General features: G+C 49.9%; 1 protein-coding gene and 1 long non-coding RNA gene across 14 annotated transcripts in view; one reads left to right on the top strand and one right to left on the bottom strand.

Annotated features, from left to right (window-relative positions):
• Positions 1 to 1,937: 1,937 nt before the first annotated feature.
• LOC142497122 (uncharacterized) overlaps positions 1,938 to 17,680 on the bottom strand; it is a 20,811-nt gene continuing 5,068 nt past the window's right edge. The window contains exons 2-3 of the long non-coding RNA XR_012802180.1: positions 7,254 to 7,383; positions 1,938 to 4,043 (exon numbers count right to left, since the gene is read on the bottom strand). This is a non-coding gene — a long non-coding RNA (uncharacterized LOC142497122). The remainder of the gene's footprint in view (positions 4,044 to 7,253; positions 7,384 to 17,680) is intronic.
• MACF1 (microtubule actin crosslinking factor 1) overlaps positions 2,580 to 17,680 on the top strand; it is a 121,972-nt gene continuing 106,871 nt past the window's right edge. For 4 of the 13 annotated variants that reach the window (XM_075604510.1, XM_075604511.1, XM_075604515.1 and 1 more), the window contains exons 1-2: positions 2,888 to 3,914; positions 7,188 to 7,413. In XM_075604510.1, coding sequence (XP_075460625.1) covers positions 7,212 to 7,413 — 202 coding nt within the window. In that variant the 5' untranslated portion in view covers positions 2,888 to 3,914; positions 7,188 to 7,211. Of the gene's footprint in view, positions 2,660 to 2,887; positions 3,915 to 7,187; positions 7,414 to 13,861; positions 14,053 to 17,680 lie in introns of those variants that run through there. The other 9 variants (XM_075604513.1, XM_075604514.1, XM_075604512.1 and 6 more) reach the window with 4 other exon arrangements.

Genomic DNA, 17,680 nt, shown 5'->3' with positions numbered 1-17,680 from the left:
CGGATTTACTTCCCTCATTCATGTCGTTCCTGGGCCTTCTGGCTAAGGGGGGCCAACATTTTTCAACCCGCCCATCAGGGTTGGGGTGCTCCTGTACAACCCATGCACTACGGCAAATCACCGTCCCTCATCAGAGGGAAAACGACCAAGACTTTGACTTTCTTGCAGGACTTTTGGCTGAAGGGAGGAAGAGATGGATGTTCTGAGTCTGACGGAGGACGGTGTCAAAGACCCCGAAGACCTAGGCCTATGGGCTGAAGATGTTCGGGGGGAAAAGCAACAAGGACTTGTTCGCCCCCCGCAGACAATCTCGTGCCCCCCCTGGGAGGTGCGCCCCCCAGTTTGCGCACCCATGCTAGGCGATAATGGTGAAAAGCAGGGTTGCAGACCTATCTAAAACATACGAATGTGCTCACAAGTGATATTTTCATTTGCTATATACAGTATATATATATATATATATATATATATATATATATATATATACAGTTGTGTGAAAAAGAAAGTACACCCTCTTTGAATTCTATGGTTTTACATATCAGGACATAATAACAATCATCTGTTCCTTAGCAGGTCTTAGAATTAGGTAAATACAACCTCAGATGAACAACACATGACATATTACACCGTGTCATGATTTATTTAACAAAAATAAAGCCAAAATAGAGAAGCTATGTGTGAAAAACTAAGTGCACCCTTACTGCTTCCATAAGAATTAAGATGCTAAGTAGCAGACAGGTGCTGCTAATCAAATGCCCTTGATTAATTGATCATCAGCAAGTGTGACCAAGTATGACCACCTCTATAAAAGCCGAAGTTTTAGCAGTTTGCTGGTCTGGAGCATTCAGGTGTGTGTTAACACAATGCCAAGGAGGAAAGACATCAGCAATGATCTTAGAGAAGCAATTGTTCTGCCCATCAATCTGGGAAGGGTTATAAGGCCATTTCCAAACAATGTAAAGTCCATCATTCTACAGTAAGAAAGATTATTCAAAAGTGGAAAACCTTCAAGACAGTTGCCAATCTTCCCAGGAGTGGACGTCCCAGAAAATTCACCCCAAGGTCAGGCCGTGCAATGCTCAGAGAAATTGCAAAAAACCCTAGCGTTACATCTCAGACTCTACAGGCCTCAGTTAGCATGTTAAATGTTAAAGTTCATGACAGTACAATTAGAAAAAGACTGAACAAGTATGGTTTGTTTGGAAGGGTTGCCAGGAGAAAGCCTCTTCTCTCTAAAAAGAACATAGCAGCATGGCTTAGGTTTGCAAAGTTGCATCTGAACAAACCACAAGACTTCTGGAACAATGTCCTTTGGACAGACGAGACCAAAGTGGAGATGTTTGGCCATAATGCACAATGCCATGTTTGGCGAAAACCAAACACAGCATATCAGCACAAACACCTCATACCAACTGTCAAGCACGGTGGTGATGGGGTGATAATTTGGGCTTGTTTTGCAGCAACAGGACCTGGGAACCTTGCAGTCATTGAGTCGACCATGAACTCCTCTGTATACCAAAGTATTCTAGAGTCAAATGTGAGGCCATCTGTCCGACAGCTAAAGCTTGGCCGAAATTGGGTCATGCAACAGGACAATGATCCCAAGCACACCAGCAAATCTACAACAGAATGGCTGAAAAAGAAAAGAATTAAGGTGTTGCAATGACCCAGTCAAAGTCCAGACCTCAACCCGATTGAAATACTGTGGCTGGACCGTAAGAGAGCTGTGCATAAAAAAATGCCCACAAACCTCAATGAACTGAAGCAACGTTGTAAAGAAGAGTGGGCCAAAATTCCTCCACAACGATGTGAGTGACTGATAAAGTCAGACAGAAAATGATTACTTCAAGTTATTGCTGCTAAAGGTGGTTCTACAAGCGATTGAATCATAAGGTATACTTAGTTTTTCACACATGGCTTCTCCATTTTGGCTTTATTTTTGTTAAATAAATCATGACACGGTGTAATATGTCATGTGTTGTTGTTCATCTGAGGTTGTATTTACCTAATTTTAAGACTTGCTAAGGAACAGATGATTGTTATTATGCCCTGATATGTAAAACAATAGAATTCAAAGAGGGTGTACTTTCTTTTTCGCACAACTGTATATATATGTGTGTGTGTTCATTGGTGCAGTATGATGTTTATATGTGTGTGTGTGTGTGTGTGTGTTGTGTGTGTGTGTGTGTGTGTGTGTGTGTGTATGTGTGTGTGTGTGTGTGTGTGTGTGTGTAGTGAGGTACATATGTGTGTTTGGAATGAGATGTGTGTGCAGTGTGATGTTTGTGTGTGTGAGTGCACACATATAGTGAGGTGCACTGTATATATGTGTGTGTGTGTGCAGTGAGGAGTATAAATGTGTGCGAATTGTAATGAGGTGTATATATATGTGTGATTTGCAGTGTTGTGTATATATATGTGTGTGAGCAGTGTGGTGTGTGTATATATACATAGATATATACACATACGTGTGTGTGTGTGTGTGTGTGTGTGTGTGTGTGTGTGTGTGTGTGTGTGTGTGTGTGTCTGTGTGTGTGTGTGTGTGTGTGAATAATGGATGGGGATCTCCTCTGACTCCCCACGCACAGCTGGTCCTGCTTCCTCCCCCTCTCCTCCTCCCTTGCATAGGATCACACGGCTCGGGACGTGCTCACTGCAGGTATATACTGTGTATGTGTGATGTGTGCACATATAGATAGATATGTGGATGGGTGGGCCATGTATGTATAATATATGATATACACGCGTGGATGGCTGCATGTACACACAGAGATGTGGGGATGTAGATCTGGGTGGGGCTCTTTGTATGTGAGGTCCTTCCCCCTTATTACCAGGAGACATAGGCTGGGTGTGGGGAGGTCTCTATCTGGGGGTGTCTTTCCATCCCTGGATGTCTCTGCTGTAAATACCTGGATGTCTCTTTGCACTATCTGATGTCTCTCTCTATCCTTTAATCTCTGAATATCACAGCCACCGGATGTCTCTTTGCAGAAGATGGCACTGTCACGTTAGAAGCTGTCTCTCTTTCTGTGACTGTCTCTGTATGTGACAGCCTGTGATCCGTCCCCCCATTCCTCCCTCTGGATATTTGCTCTGGCTGTCTCTATGGACACCATCTCTGAATGTGAGCTCCCATCCCTGACTGTCCCTCTGTATGTCTCTGCCTATGGACACAGTCACTGGATGTGACATGGTGCTTCTGTGAATGCTGTTACATATGACATCCTTTCCCAGGTTGTCCCTGGATGTGGCACTCTACTACTGACTGTCTCTCTGGATGTGATGCCGTCTCTGGCTGTCTTTGGATGTGATGTTCTTTCTCTGGCTGTGACACCCTGTCTCTGGCTGTGATATTCTTTCCCTGGCTGTCTCTGGGTACGGCCCCCTGACCCTGTCTGTCTCTCTGGATGTAACACCCTTCACTGGCTGTCTCCCTGGATGTGATTTTCTTTTCCTGGCTGTCTCTCTGGATGTGATATTCTTTCCCTGGCTGTCTCTGGGTACGGCCCCCTGACCCTGTCTGTCTCTCTGGATGTGACACCCTTTCCCTGGCTGTCTCTCTGGAGGTGATATTCTTTTGCTGGCTGTCTCTTTGGGTGTGATATTCTTTCCCTGGATGTCTCTGTGTACGACACCCTGACCCCTGTCTGTCTCTCTGGATGTGACACCCTTTCACTGGCTGTCTCTCTGGATGTGACACCCTTTCACTGGCTGTCTCTCTGGATGTGACACCCTTTCACGGGCTGTCTCCCTGGATGTGATATTCTTTCCCTGGCTGTCTCTGGATGTGACGCCCTGTCACTGGCTGTCTCTCTGGATGTGACAGTCCCCTCACGCCTGGATGCTCCCTTTCTTTGGGGATTTGCACACAGACACTGCACCCCCGCCTCAGTCACAGCCTCCTCCGCACGGGGGTAAGTGGCTGATTCCTGTCACTTGGGGTAGTAACATGTAGAGTCCTGTCACCCCAGGTGGGGTAGGTGTCCCTTGGGTGCTGGCTGCATTTCTCAGTGTAATTCCTTATCCAGCAGATCTGCAAGAGACTGAACACAAAGGGTGCTACGTTATAGCAATAACTCCTATTCATCGTTTCCTGAAACTGGGCCTCAGGCTCACCCCTTGTTCAATTCAATGCATCTTACCCCCTGCTCTCTCCACCCCACCTTCTGCTTACTGTATCTCCACCAAACAGAGGTGGAGGCCCTGTCCTCTGTATAGTGTAAGAGGGGTCCCTGTGCTTTGTATAATGTAAGAGGGGTCCCTGTCCTCTGTATAGTGTAAGAGGGGTCCCTGTCCTCTGTATAGTGTAAGAGGGGTCCCTGTCCTATGTATATTGTAAGAGGGGTCCCTGTGCTCTGTATAATGCAAGAGGGGTTCCTGTCCTCTGTATAGTGTAAGAGGGGTCCCTGTCCTCTGTATAGTGTAAGAGGGGTCCCTGTGCTCTGTATAATGCAAGAGGGGTCCCTGTGCTCTGTATAATGTAAGAGGAGTCCCTGTCCTCTGTATAATGTAAGAGGGGTCCCTGTCCTATGTATAATGTAAGAGGGGTCCCTGTCCTATGTATAATGTAAGAGGGGTCCCTGTCCTATGTATAATGTAAGAGGGGTCCCTGTGCTCTGTATAATGTAAGAGGGGTCCCTGTCCTCTGTATAATGTAAGAGGGGTCCCTGTCCTATGTATAGTGTAAGAGGGGTCCCTGTCCTCTGTATAATGTAAGAGGGGTCCCTGTGCTCTGTATAATGTAAGAGGGGTCCTGTGCTCTGTATAATGTAAGAGGGGTCCCTGTCCTATGTATATTGTAAGAGGGGTCCCTGTGCTCTGTATAATGCAAGAGGGGTCCCTGTCCTATGTATAGTGTAAGAGGGGTCCCTGTGCTCTGTATAATGTAAGAGGGGTCCCTGTTCTATGTATAATGTAAGAGGGGTCCCTGTGCTCTGTATAATGTAAGAGGGGTCCCTGTCCTATGTATAGTGTAAGAGGGGTCCATGTCCTCTGTATAATGTAAGAGGGGTCCCTGTGCTCTGTATAGTGTAAGAGGGGTCCCTGTGCTTTGTATAATGTAAGAGGGGTCCCTGTCCTCTGTATAGTGTAAGAGGGGTCCCTGTCCTATGTATAATGTAAGAGGGGTCCCTGTCCTATGTATAGTGTAAGAGGGGTCCCTGTCCTCTGTATAATGTAAGAGGGGTCCCTGTCCTATGTATAATGTAAGAGGGGTCCCTGTGCTCTGTATAATGTAAGAGGGGTCCCTGTCCTATGTATAGTGTAAGAGGGGTCCCTGTCCTCTGTATAATGTAAGAGGGGTCCCTGTGCTCTGTATAGTGTAAGAGGGGTCCCTGTGCTTTGTATAATGTAAGAGGGGTCCTTGTCCTCTGTATAGTGTAAGAGGGGTCCCTGTCCTATGTATAATGTAAGAGGGGTCCCTGTCCTATGTATAGTGTAAGAGGGGTCCCTGTCCTCTGTATAATGTAAGAGGGGTCCCTGTGCTCTGTATAATGTAAGAGGGGTCCCTGTCCTATGTATAATGTAAGAGGGGTCCCTGTCCTATGTATAGTGTAAGAGGGGTCCCTGTCCTATGTATAATGTAAGAGGGGTCCCTGTGCTCTGTATAATGTAAGAGGGGTCCCTGTCCTCTGTATAATGTAAGAGGGGTCCCTGTCCTATGTATAATGTAAGAGGGGTCTCTGCCCTCTGTATATAGTGTAAGAGGGGTCCCTGTGCTCTGTATAATGTAAGAGGGGTCCCTGTGCTCTGTATAATGTAAGAGGGGTCCCTGTCCTCTGTATAATGTAAGAGGGGTCTCTGCCCTCTGTATATAGTGTAAGAGGGGTCCCTGTGCTCTGTATAATGTAAGAGGGGTCCCTGTGCTCTGTATAATGTAAGAGGGGTCCCTGTGCTCTGTATAATGTAAGAGGGGTCCCTGTGCTCTGTATAATGTAAGAGGGGTCCCTGTGCTCTGTATAATGTAAGAGGGGTCCCTGTGCTCTGTATAATGTAAGAGGGGTCCCTGTCCTCTGTATAATGTAAGAGGGGTCCCTGTGCTCTGTATAATGTAAGAGGGGGTCCTGTGCTCTGTATAATGTAAGAGGGGTCCCTGTGCTCTGTATAATGTAAGAGGGGGTCCTGTGCTCTGTATTATGTAAGAGGGGTCCCTGTGCTCTGTATAATGTAAGAGGGGTCCCTGTCCTCTGTATAATGTAAGAGGGGTCCTGTGCTCTGTATAATGTAAGAGGGGTTCCTGTGCTCTGTATAACGTAAGAGGGGTCCCTGTCCTCTGTATAGTGTAAGAGGGGTCCCTGTGCTCTGTATAATGTAAGAGGGTCCCTGTGCTCTGTATAATGTAAGAGGGGTTATGTCCTCTGTATAGTGTAAGAGGGGTCCATGTCCTCTGTATAGTGTAACATGGGGTCCTGTGCTCTGTATAATGTAAGAGGGGGTCTGGTCCTCTGTATAATGTAAGATGGGGTCTGGTCCTCTGTATAATGTAAGAGGGGTCCTGTGCTCTGTATAATGTAAGAGGGGTTCCTGTGCTCTGTATAACGTAAGAGGGGTCCCTGTCCTCTGTATAGTGTAAGAGGGGTCCCTGTGCTCTGTATAATGTAAGAGGGTCCCTGTGCTCTGTATAATGTAAGAGGGGTTATGTCCTCTGTATAGTGTAAGAGGGGTCCATGTCCTCTGTATAGTGTAACATGGGGTCCTGTGCTCTGTATAATGTAAGAGGGGGTCTGGTCCTCTGTATAATGTAAGATGGGGTCTGGTCCTCTGTATAATGAAGGAGCGGCCCCTGTGCTCTGTATAGTTTAAGCAGGGTCCTGTTCTCTATCTAATATAAGAGGGGTCCCTGTCCTCTGTATAGTGCAAGAGGGTCCTATGCTCTGTATAATGTGAGGGGTCCCTGTCTTCTGTATAATGTATCAGGGGTCCTGTCCTCTGTATAATTTAAGATGGGGTCCTGTGCGCTGTATAATGTGTGAAGGTTCCTTTATCCCCCAATATAATGTAAGGGTATAATGTATGTATAAGGTATGAAGGTGTTTCTATCATTTGTATAATAAAGAGGGCTGCTTGCCCCCTACTATGTAATATTGCATTTCTATTCCTAGTATAATCTTAGCGTGGCCCCTTTCAGCAATATGATTCAAGGGGGTGTCTGTCCCCAATATCTGACTCATTCTCCTTTCCCCCCTCAGTGCGACCCCCACCCTCCCGGAGAGATGTCATCCTCAGATGAAGAGACCCTAAGCGAGAGGTCGTACCGTAGCGAGAGGTCATGTCGCAGTGAGAGGTCTGGGAGTCTGTCCCCCTGTCCCCCTGGAGACACTCTGCCCTGGAATCTCCCCCGACACGAACAGAAGAAGAGGCAGAGCAAAGACTCTGTGCTGGACCCTGCAGAAAGAGCCGTGGTCAGGGTGGCAGGTGAGCAGACTACTCACTGTACAGCCTGGGACACTGCACCCTGATGCTACACTGCACCCTGATGCTGCACTGCACCCTGATGCTGCACTGCACCCTGATGCTACACTGCACCCTGATGCTACACTGCACCCTGATGCTACACTGCACCCTGATCCTAAACTACACCCTGATACTGTACCGTATCTTGATCCTACACTGCACCCTGATCCTAAACTGCACCCTGATCCTAAACTGCCCCCTGATCCTAATACTGCAGTGTGATCCTACATTTCACCTTGATCCTACACTGCACCCTAATCCTAAAACTGAGCCCTGATCCTACACTGCACCCTAATCCTAAAACTGAGCCCTGATCCTACACGGCACGCTGATCCTAAAATTGCATCCTTATTCTATACTGTTCTCTGATCCTACACTGCACCCTAATCCCAAACTGCATCAGGACCCTACACTGTGCTCTGATTCTTCATTGCAACCTGATCCTACACTGCTCCCTGATCCTATATACTGTCCTATAATCCTAAACTGTGCCTTCATCCTAAAACTGCACTCTGGTCCTTTACTGCCATCTCATCCTAAACTGGGCTCTATTATACACTTTGCTCTCATCTTTAACTGCCTTCGAATCCCATTAACATTCCCAGAATGCATTGTGACAAACATGGCTATAAGCCACCTCCTGTTGCCATACAACGTTATAATAATGCTATAAGACTCAGTGATAAAAGATCTTATGGAATGCAGGTAAAAGCCCTACAGACAGAAAGCTGCTCTATATCATCCCGTGCTGTCTCCGCTCCCTCTTATAACCCTCAGTGATGTCATGATGCCGCTCCTGAAGGTGGGGCTGGGTCCTCCCGTGTAATGGCTTGGGGTGTTTTTAGGGCAGGACGTCAGTATGACTGTCAGGGAGATGAGTTCTCACATGTTACTGTCTCAGAGCGGGAGAATCACACTAGACTTGAGAGTCAGTGATGGCATGTGATAATATACCTCTCCCTATATGTATGATAACGTTTATATATAGATATATAGCGAATAGATACTACCAAAATCAAAAAATACTGTAGCACTCTCTGTATAATATAAAAAAGTGTTAATGCATCAGGCAAGCATAAGGGGTCAAATACAGAAAAAAGGAAGCAACGTTTTGGACCTGCCGGTCCTTTATCAAGCTCCTCTTTCTGTGTTTGACCCCTTATGCTTGCTTGATGCATTAAAACTTTTTTTATATTATACAGGGAGTGCTACAGTATTTTTTGATTTTGGTAGTATCTATTTCCACGGTTGGAAGGTAATCCAAGCTGCTCTGCAAGCACCCTGTCTGAAAAGATAAGTAACTCATTAACTCATTATTTTCTTGTTATACCTGTTTGAGTGCCCTGAACTTCTTGTTTTTTAGTATATATATATATATATATATATATATATATATATATATATATATATATATATATATATAATATATATATAAAAGAAAGCTGTAATGGACATACCCAAACTGTTATGATATGTTTATGAACCTCTCCATAGATACAGTATATCATACATTACCTCTGATGGCATTATCTAACCATATGCTATATATATATATATATATATATATATACAGTGGTTGACAAATCACCAAAAAATCTACTCGCCACACAAAAAAATCTACTCGCCACCTAGTACCAAACGTGTGCTGCTTGGGCCAATATTTACTCGCCCGGGGGTTAAATCCACTCGCCCGGGGCGAGCAAATGTATAGGTTTGTCGAACACTGTATATATATATATATATATATATATATATATATATATATATATATATATATATATACCTTGTACATAGCTTAACTGTTATGATCTTTAGATAGAATGCCTCTCGCCTCTCTATGTGCTTATGTGGCTCTCTCTCACTCTGCATATATCATGTATATATAGTGACCGGCAGAGCATGTGTGTATATAGTGACCGGCAGGATGTACCCTCTGTGTGCTTGGCATGCAGCCCCCTCAAGTGTGTACAAAGTGCACAGCTATGGGTTTCTCGCAGGCGGAATTAGTCAGTCAACGAGTTTAACTGGAGGGTACTGCATATAAATATGTATATATATATATACATATATACAGCTGGAATCTGACGCCATAACAGAGCAGCGGGACCCCTCTGACTGGGGATGATAGAATGCAGATTTGCTTTATCTGTTTCCATGGAAACACAGAGGGCTGAGCAGCCATTCTTCTGGCTGCCATGGTTACTAAGCTCTCCGTCTCCTCGCTGAATTTGCCAGGCCAAACCCTGGTGCACAGCGAGGGGGGGATGGGGTCTCCCTCGCCTCTTGCTCCCTTCCCGCCTGGCTTTGTTCTGAGGCGGTCATCGCATGCTTAAACAGTAAAAATAAAGAGTATATACACCGGAGCCCCCGAGTGTGATCTCGCCTCCCGTACTTGCACAGAACGATCAGCAGGCCCCCAGAATCAGTGTTACCACTGTGTGAAAACGTTACCTGTAATTACAGAGAGTAGGGCGCAACTCCCCAAACGTTATACCCTTTGCGGGGCACAACCGCTGCCCATTCATGGCTAAGCAGCTCCTAGCGGCACCCTCCAGCTGTAACACAATGCCGTGCTCATACCTCTGCTGGCTGCCATTGATTCCCGGGTTACTTGGGCCTTCTGACACCACTTCTTGTATCCTTACAGTCAGGTTCCAAGTCACTTGCAGACTCCCGGGTTTGACGTTACCGTTGGGCATTTTTTGCTGGTGACAGCCAGTCACAGCTCAGCATCTTTATGGTTTCTCTGGCATCTTCCGTGCCACTTACCTGCCTCCAGGTTGGGGGGGGGGGGGGCAGAGGTATACCCCCTGTGATGGAAGAGCAGCGAGGCAGGGAATACATCCCTATCCTCACAGATATTGAGCACTTTAGAAATCATGACATATTTCTTTATTCAGTATACAGGGATAACATGAAGACAAAAGAACAAGCGCAAATACCGTATTGTATTATATCAGGTGTTCACACTTATAAGAGTGAATATAGAAATAGAAATATATTATACAGTCCTCTGAAAGGGTGCAGCTCAATCCAAGTCCAGAGAGAGATATTGAGGCAGGGGATCAGGAACGCACTCACATCCAGGAATATAAAAAGGAAACGACATACACAAGTAGTACCACAGAGGTTTGATGAACGTATCTTAATATATAAAATCGAAAGGTTAGTGCTATCTGCGGTGAATCTGATTGGTCCTCAGCCTCTGGCCAATCAGATTGGTGGCTCTGACGTCACCCAACTGCCACTCTCTTTCCCCTCGGACACACACACGCACACTCTCTCTCTCTCTCCCCCCCCCATCACACTCACCTCCCTCCCCGGCGCTCACTCACCTCCCTCCCCGACGCTCACTCCCCTCCCTCCCCGGCGCTCACTTCCCTCCCTCCCCGGCGCTCACTTCCCTCCCTCCCCGGCGGGGGAACAGGCAGTGGGCAGGCAGCCTCGCCGAGTGGCTAAGATGGCGGCGCCCGGAAGGACCCCCTTCCTCCTGCAGCTGCCTCGCGGCACCGAGTGCCTAAGATGGCGACACCTGGAAGGACTCACCTCCCTCCCCGGCGCTCACTTCACTCCCTCCCCGGCACTCACTTCCCTCCCCGGCCCTCAATTCCCTCCCCGGCGGGGGAACAGGCAGTGGGCAGGCAGCCTCGCCGAGTGGCTAAGATGGCGGCGCCCGGAAGGACCCCCTTCCTCCTGCAGCTGCCTTGCGGCACCGAGTGCCTAAGATGGCGGCGCCCGGAAGGACTCACCTCCCTCCCCGGCGCTCACTTCACTCCCTCCCCGGCACTCACTTCCCTCCCTCCCCGGCGCTCACTTCCCTCCCTCCCCGGTGCTCACTTCCCTCCCTCCCCGGCGGGGGAACAGGCAGTGGGCAGGCAGCCTCCGGAAGGACCCCCACTCCCCGGTGCTCAACCACTTCCACCCACCGCCCAGAGCACGCTCTCTACGGCTCACCCCCCACCCCCACACGCCGCTACCCCGATCAACATCCCCGAGGAGCAGGAGGAGGGCAGCAGGGAGTTGCGGCCGCGCAATAGCTCCTGCCTTTGACGCCCCCCCCCTGCCTTTGACGCCCCCCCCCTGCCTTTGACTCCCCCCCTGCCTTTGACGCCCCCCCCTGCCTTTGACGCCCCCCCTGCCTTTGACGCCCCCCCTGCCTTTGACGCCCCTGCCCAGGCTTTGACGCCCCCCCCCCCGCCCACCCCTGCCTTTCACCGGAGTTGCGGCCGCGCAATAGCTCCTGCCTTTGACGCCCCCCCCTGCCTTTGACAACCCCCCCTGCCTTTGACGCCCCCCCCTGTCTTTGACGCCCCCCCGTGCCTTAGACTCCCTTCCTGCCTTTGAAACCCCCCCTGCCTTTGACGCCCCCCCCTGCCTTTGACGCCCCCCCCTGCCTTTGACGCCCCCCTGCCTTTGATGCCCCCCCTGCCTTTGACACCCCCCCCCCTGGCTTTGACGCCCCCCCCGCCCACCCCTGCCTTTCACCGCCCCCCCTGCCTTTCACCGCCCCCTCCCTGCCTTTCACGCCCCTGCCTTTCACGCCCCCCATCCCCTCCCTGCCTCCGGGCAACGCCGGGTATATCAGCTAGTTATCAATAAACAAGTAGCAACCTCACTCATGTTTCTTTTTGGTTATCAGGAATGACCACCTCCGATACAAGTTTCAATGGTGTTGTCCATCAGCATAGAGTCATCAGGGACATGGTGGAAGGAGGATCCCATATGTGGAAAATGGAGGACACAGGGATGGTGCAATACAGCTTTATAACAGATAATGAATATATAAAAAAGTAACACTCACAAACATAAAATGGATTCAAGCATTGGGACCACCCATGGTCAGACAGTGGGAACAAGCTGCACTTCCTCCTTCTCTGGTATTCCACCCGTGGCGGCCGTCCACAGTGGAGTTTTACAGGAAGATGGAACTTATTCTTTTGCAGGATGTCACAAGAGTCCACCAAGAGCCAGATAGTCCTTTTACAGCATGTGCTGTCCACCCTACGCGTTTCGCTAGAAATAAGAGCTTCCTCAGAGGTTTAGGTGTCTCTCTCCTCCAGTCCATCCTTTTATACTGTAATTTTCAAACTTTCAAACTCTCCGCCATTGCTGGGCGGGGCCGTGACATCATTACGTTGGCTGGCGTCTCGGTGCGCGATGCGGGTTATTGACGTCATTGCACCCGCTCTGCCGTGCGTTCCAGTGACGTCACAACTAAACTGATTGTATGCTGACGGACAACACCATTGAAACTTGTATCTTATGTGGTCACTCCTGATAACCAAAAAGCCATGATTACTCACAGGAAACGTGAGTGAGGTTGCTACTGGCTTATTTATAATACGTTCATCAAAACTCTGTTGCACTACATGTGTATGTCTTTTCCTTTTATATTCCTGGGTGTGAGTGCGCCCCTTATCTCCTGCCTCGATAGAGGGATAACATGTCTACAAGATATACAGCATGAACAGAAAGATCATCTTTGCTGACACAAACATTACATGTATTGCATCCTCTGGGCTTCTCACCTGGTCCTCAATGCAGAAGCCAGGTAGGGAGGGACCTGTCTAGTGTGGAAAGCCACTTAATCCCAAATAATGTGGAGGTTTTACCCAAACTGATGTTTGTCTCTAAACTGGGATGAAAGGAAGAGAACTCACACCACAATAATCAGAGTCATCATCTTAATCCTGCTGCTTTAAAAGGAAACCATCTTGTAATTAACACAGACATGGGAACTGCTGGCAGATACACACCCATCTAGTCTGACCGTACAGCACAGTGTGACCGCTCCAGTTACTGGGGGTTGGATGACCTGGAGAAACACACATATAGTGTCAGCGACCTGAGACAGACTCAGGAAATGAATGTGATGGTGTTAGGATGTGCAGCCTGTGTGCGGGACATTGGGTGCCTGTGTGCTGGACATTGGGTGCCTGTGGCTGGAATGGAGCAGGACAGCACCCATTGAGAGGCAGTCTGATTAATAAGGAGGCACGCACTCATTAGAGGGCACTCTCACTCATTAGAGGGCGCTCTCACTCATTAGAGGGCACTCTCACTCATTAGAGGGCGCTCTCAGTCACTGGAGGACAGACTAACTCATTGTTTAACATTCTCCTTCATTGGAGGGCAGCCTCACTCATTTGAAGACTGTCTCACTCATTGGAGGACAATCTCCTTCACTGAAGTACAATCTCACTCATTGTTGAACAGTCTCACTTAATGCAGGACAGTTTCACTCACTGGAAGGAGGGTAATCTCTTATCAGAGTGTAGTACCCCCCTGTCTATGCTTTGTGTCCCCGTGTCCCCGGTGCAGTTCCCTGTGTCCCCGCTTGGTGTCTCCTGTGCAGTTCCCCGCTGTCCCCGCTGGGGGTCTCCCTCGCGTAGGACGCTGCCCGTGACGGGGGGAGCCGCACGGGGGCGGGGACAGGAGACGGAAGTCTGAGCCGCAGACACCGGACTATCCCGCGGATACCGGGTACAGCGGGCGGTTTGGGCGTCATGTCCGGGTACATCCCGGGGCAGCTCCCGGTAGACCGGAGACAAGAGAGTGAATACGTGCGGGCATATGAGGGAGTGCTGGAGAGATACAAAGGTACCAATCGTCCCGGATCTCTCGGGTGCTGGCTGGGTGCCCGGCCGGTGTTATTTGTGTTATTGTGCAGCCCGCACAGGAAACAGTGTCATATGGAAGTGACACAGACAGTGAAGCAAAGGGATAGGCAAAGGGGTCTGTGTGACAGTGACAGGGCTAAGTGACATTGCCATAGGTGTTGACGAGAGACGGGTTAAGTGACAGTCCTGGGCTGTAGCAGTGACCGGGTTAAGTGACAGTCCTGGGCTGTAGCAGTGACAGGGTTAAGTGACTGTCCTGGGATGTAGCAGTGACCGGGTTAAGTGACAGTCCTGGGCTGTAGCAGTGACAGGGTTAAGTGACAGTCCTGGGATGTAGCAGTGACCGGGTTAAGTGACAGTCCTGGGCTGTAGCAGTGACAGGGTTAAGTGATTGTCCTGGGCTGTAGCAGTGACAGGGTTAAGTGACAGTCCTTGGCTGTAGCAGTGACCGGGTTAAGTGACAGTCCTGGGCTGTAGCAGTGACAGGGTTAAGTGACAGTCCTGGGTGTAGCAGTGACAGGGTTAAGTGACAGTCCTGGGCTGTAGCAGTGACAGGGTTAAGTGACAGTCCTTGGCTGTAGCAGTGACCGGGTTAAGTGACAGTCCTGGGCTGTAGCAGTGACCGGGTTAAGTGACAGTCCTGGGCTGTAGCAGTTACAGGGTTAAGTGACTGTCCTGGGATGTAGCAGTGACCGGGTTAAGTGACAGTCCTGGGCTGTAGCAGTGACAGGGTTAAGTGACAGTCCTGGGCTGTAGCAGTGACCGGGTTAAGTGACAGTCCTGGGCTGTAGCAGTGACAGGGTTAAGTGACAGTCCTGGGCTGTAGCAGTGACCGGGTTAAGTGACAGTCCTGGGCTGTAGCAGTTACAGGGTTAAGTGACTGTCCTGGGATGTAGCAGTGACCGGGTTAAGTGACAGTCCTTGGCTGTAGCAGTGACCGGGTTAAGTGATTGTCCTGGGCTGAAGCAGTCACAGGGTTAAGTGATTGTCCTGGGCTGTAGCAGTTACAGGGTTAAGTGACAGTCCTGGGTTGTAGCAGTTACAGGGTTAAGTGATTGTCCTGGGATATAGCAGTGACCGAGTTAAGTTACTTTCCTGGGACGTAGCAGTTACAGGGTTAAGTGACTGTCCTGGGCTGAAGCAGTTACAGGGTTAAGTGACTGTCCTGGGATGTAGCAGTTACAGGGTTAAGTGACTGTCATAGGGATGTAGCAGTGACAGGGTTAAGTGACTGTCCTGGGATGTAGCAGTGACAGGGTTAAGTGACTGTCCTGGGATGTAGCAGTTACAGGGTTAAGTGACTGTCCTGGGATGTAGCAGTGACAGGGTTAAGTGACAGTCCTGGGCTGTAGCAGTTGCAGGGTTAAGTGACAGTCCTGGGATGTAGCAGTGACAGTCCTGGGCTGTAGTAGTGACCGGGTTAAGTGACTGTCCTGGGATGTAGCAGTGACCGGGGTAAGAGTCTGTCCTGGGGTATAGCAGTGACCGAGTTACTTGACTGTCCTGGGGAATAGCAGAGTTTAATTCTTGGGGTATAGGAGGGTGACAGGGGTTAATTGACAGTCCTGCATGTAGCAGAGTGACAGAGTTAAGTGACAGTCCTGGGGTGTAGCAAAGTGACAGAGTTAAGTGACAGTCCTGGGGTGTAGCTAAGTGACAGTCCTGGGGTGTAGCAAAGTGACGGGTGAGTCATAGTCCTGGAGTGTAGTAGGGTGATTGATGGTCCTGGGGGTAGCCGAGTGACTGGGGTGAGTGACAGTCTTGGGGGTAGCAAGGTGACAGTGGAGTGGGTGTATCAGGGTGACAAGTAATAGACAGTTCTCCAAATGTAATATGGAGACAGAAATAAATTGTCAGTACTCTCCCTATAGAAGCTCGTGCCCTTCCTCACCCCCCCCCCCCCTCTGTTATTGGGAAGGTGTGGACCCTGAGTGAGGGTGTGTCCCCCGCAGGATAGACGCTCTGAGGACAGCCAGGTGTGCCCCAGACAAGCGCTTCCTTCCTGCGTCTCTTTAATCTGTGAGCCCCTCGGCCCATGGCCAGTTACACTGAGACAGGGGACTGGTTTTACTGGATGTGGGGCCAGTTATGCTGGGTCTGGGGGACTGGTTGCGCTGGAGCAGCAGCTGTTCACGGGTTTCCCAGCAGCTGCCCAATCTCTCCCCTGGCTGGAATTTCTGGTGTCTCATAAATGTATACACATGCCTCCGGTTAACCCTTCCAGAACAATGAGCGTGATAATTATGGGGTCGTGATAATTATGGGGTCGCATGTCGTGATAATTATGGGGTCAGGGGTCCTGTAATAGTGATATGTGCTATATTAAGGGTATATTGGGCTGTGGGGTTTTGTATTAGCGAGATGTGGGGGTGCTGGTTTTGTGTTAGGTGGATGTTGAGGTGTGGGGTTAAGTTAGGGAAGGTTTTGGGGTTTGGTGTCTTGTATTAGGGGTGATGTGGAGGTGTGTGGTCCTGTGTTAGGGGTGATGTGGAGGTGTGTGGTCCTGTGTTAGGGGTTATGTGGAGGTGTGTGGTCCTGTGTTAGGGGTGATGTGGAGGTGTGTGGTCCTGTGTTAGGGGTGATGTGGAGGTGTGTGGTCCTGTGTTAGGGGTTATGTGGAGGTGTGTGGTCCTGTGTTAGGGGTTATGTGGAGGTGTATGGTCCTGTGTTAGGGGTGATGTGGAGGTGTGTGGTCCTGTGTTAGGGGTGATGTGGAGGTGTGTGGTCCTGTGTTAGGGGGGACATGGAGGTGTATGGTCCTGTGAGGGGAATGTTGAGATGTGGGGTCCTGTGTTATGTGGGATGTGGAGGTATGCGGGGTCCTGAGTTGGGGTGGAGGTGTGCGGGTCCTGTGTTACGGGGATGTGGAGGTGTGCGGGTCCTGTATTAGGGTGGAGGTGAGTGTGGTCCTGTATTAGGGGGATTAGGGGTGTGTGGAGGTGTGTGAGGGGATCCTGTGTTAGGGGGGATGTGGAAGTGTGTTGGGGGTCCTGTGTTGGGGGTGGAAGTGTGTGGAGTCCTGTGTTAGGGGGGGGGGGGAGATGTTGAAGTGTGTGGGGTCCTGTGTTGGGGGGTGGGGGGGAGAGAGAATGTGGAAGTGTGTTGGGTCCTGTGTTATGGGGGGGGGAGGGGGATGTGGAGGTGCGTGGGGTCCTGCATTAGGGGGGGATAAGGAGGTGCGTGGAGTCCTTGGGGGGGGTTGGGATGTGGAGGTGTGGGGTCCTGCGTTGGGGAGGGAGGATTTGCAGCTGTGTTGGGGGGAGGAGATGTGGGGTACTGTGTTAAGGGGGGGGGATGTAGAGGTGTGGGGCCCTGTGTTAGGCAGGACGTAGAGGTGTGTGGGGTTCTGTGTTAGGGGGGATGTGCAGGTGTGTGTGGGGTTCTGTGTTGGGGGGGGGATGTGGGGGTCCTGTGTTGGGGGGGAGGGGGGATGTGGGGTCCTGTGTTGGGGGGGGAGGTGGGATGTGGGGGTCTTGTGTTGGGGGGGAGGGGGGATGTGGGGGTCCTGTGTTGGGGGGGGGATGTGGGGGTCCTGTATATGGGGGGATGTGGGGGTCCTGTGTTGGGGGGGAGGGGGATGTGGGAGTCCTGTGTTGGGGGGGGGAGGG

The sequence above is a fragment of the Ascaphus truei genome, chromosome 6 (assembly GCF_040206685.1).
Source record: "Ascaphus truei isolate aAscTru1 chromosome 6, aAscTru1.hap1, whole genome shotgun sequence".
NCBI classification, from domain to species: Eukaryota; Metazoa; Chordata; class Amphibia; order Anura; family Ascaphidae; genus Ascaphus; species Ascaphus truei.
The sequence above is the reverse complement of the archived record's forward strand: the minus strand, read 5'-3'. Positions and strand labels throughout refer to the sequence as shown.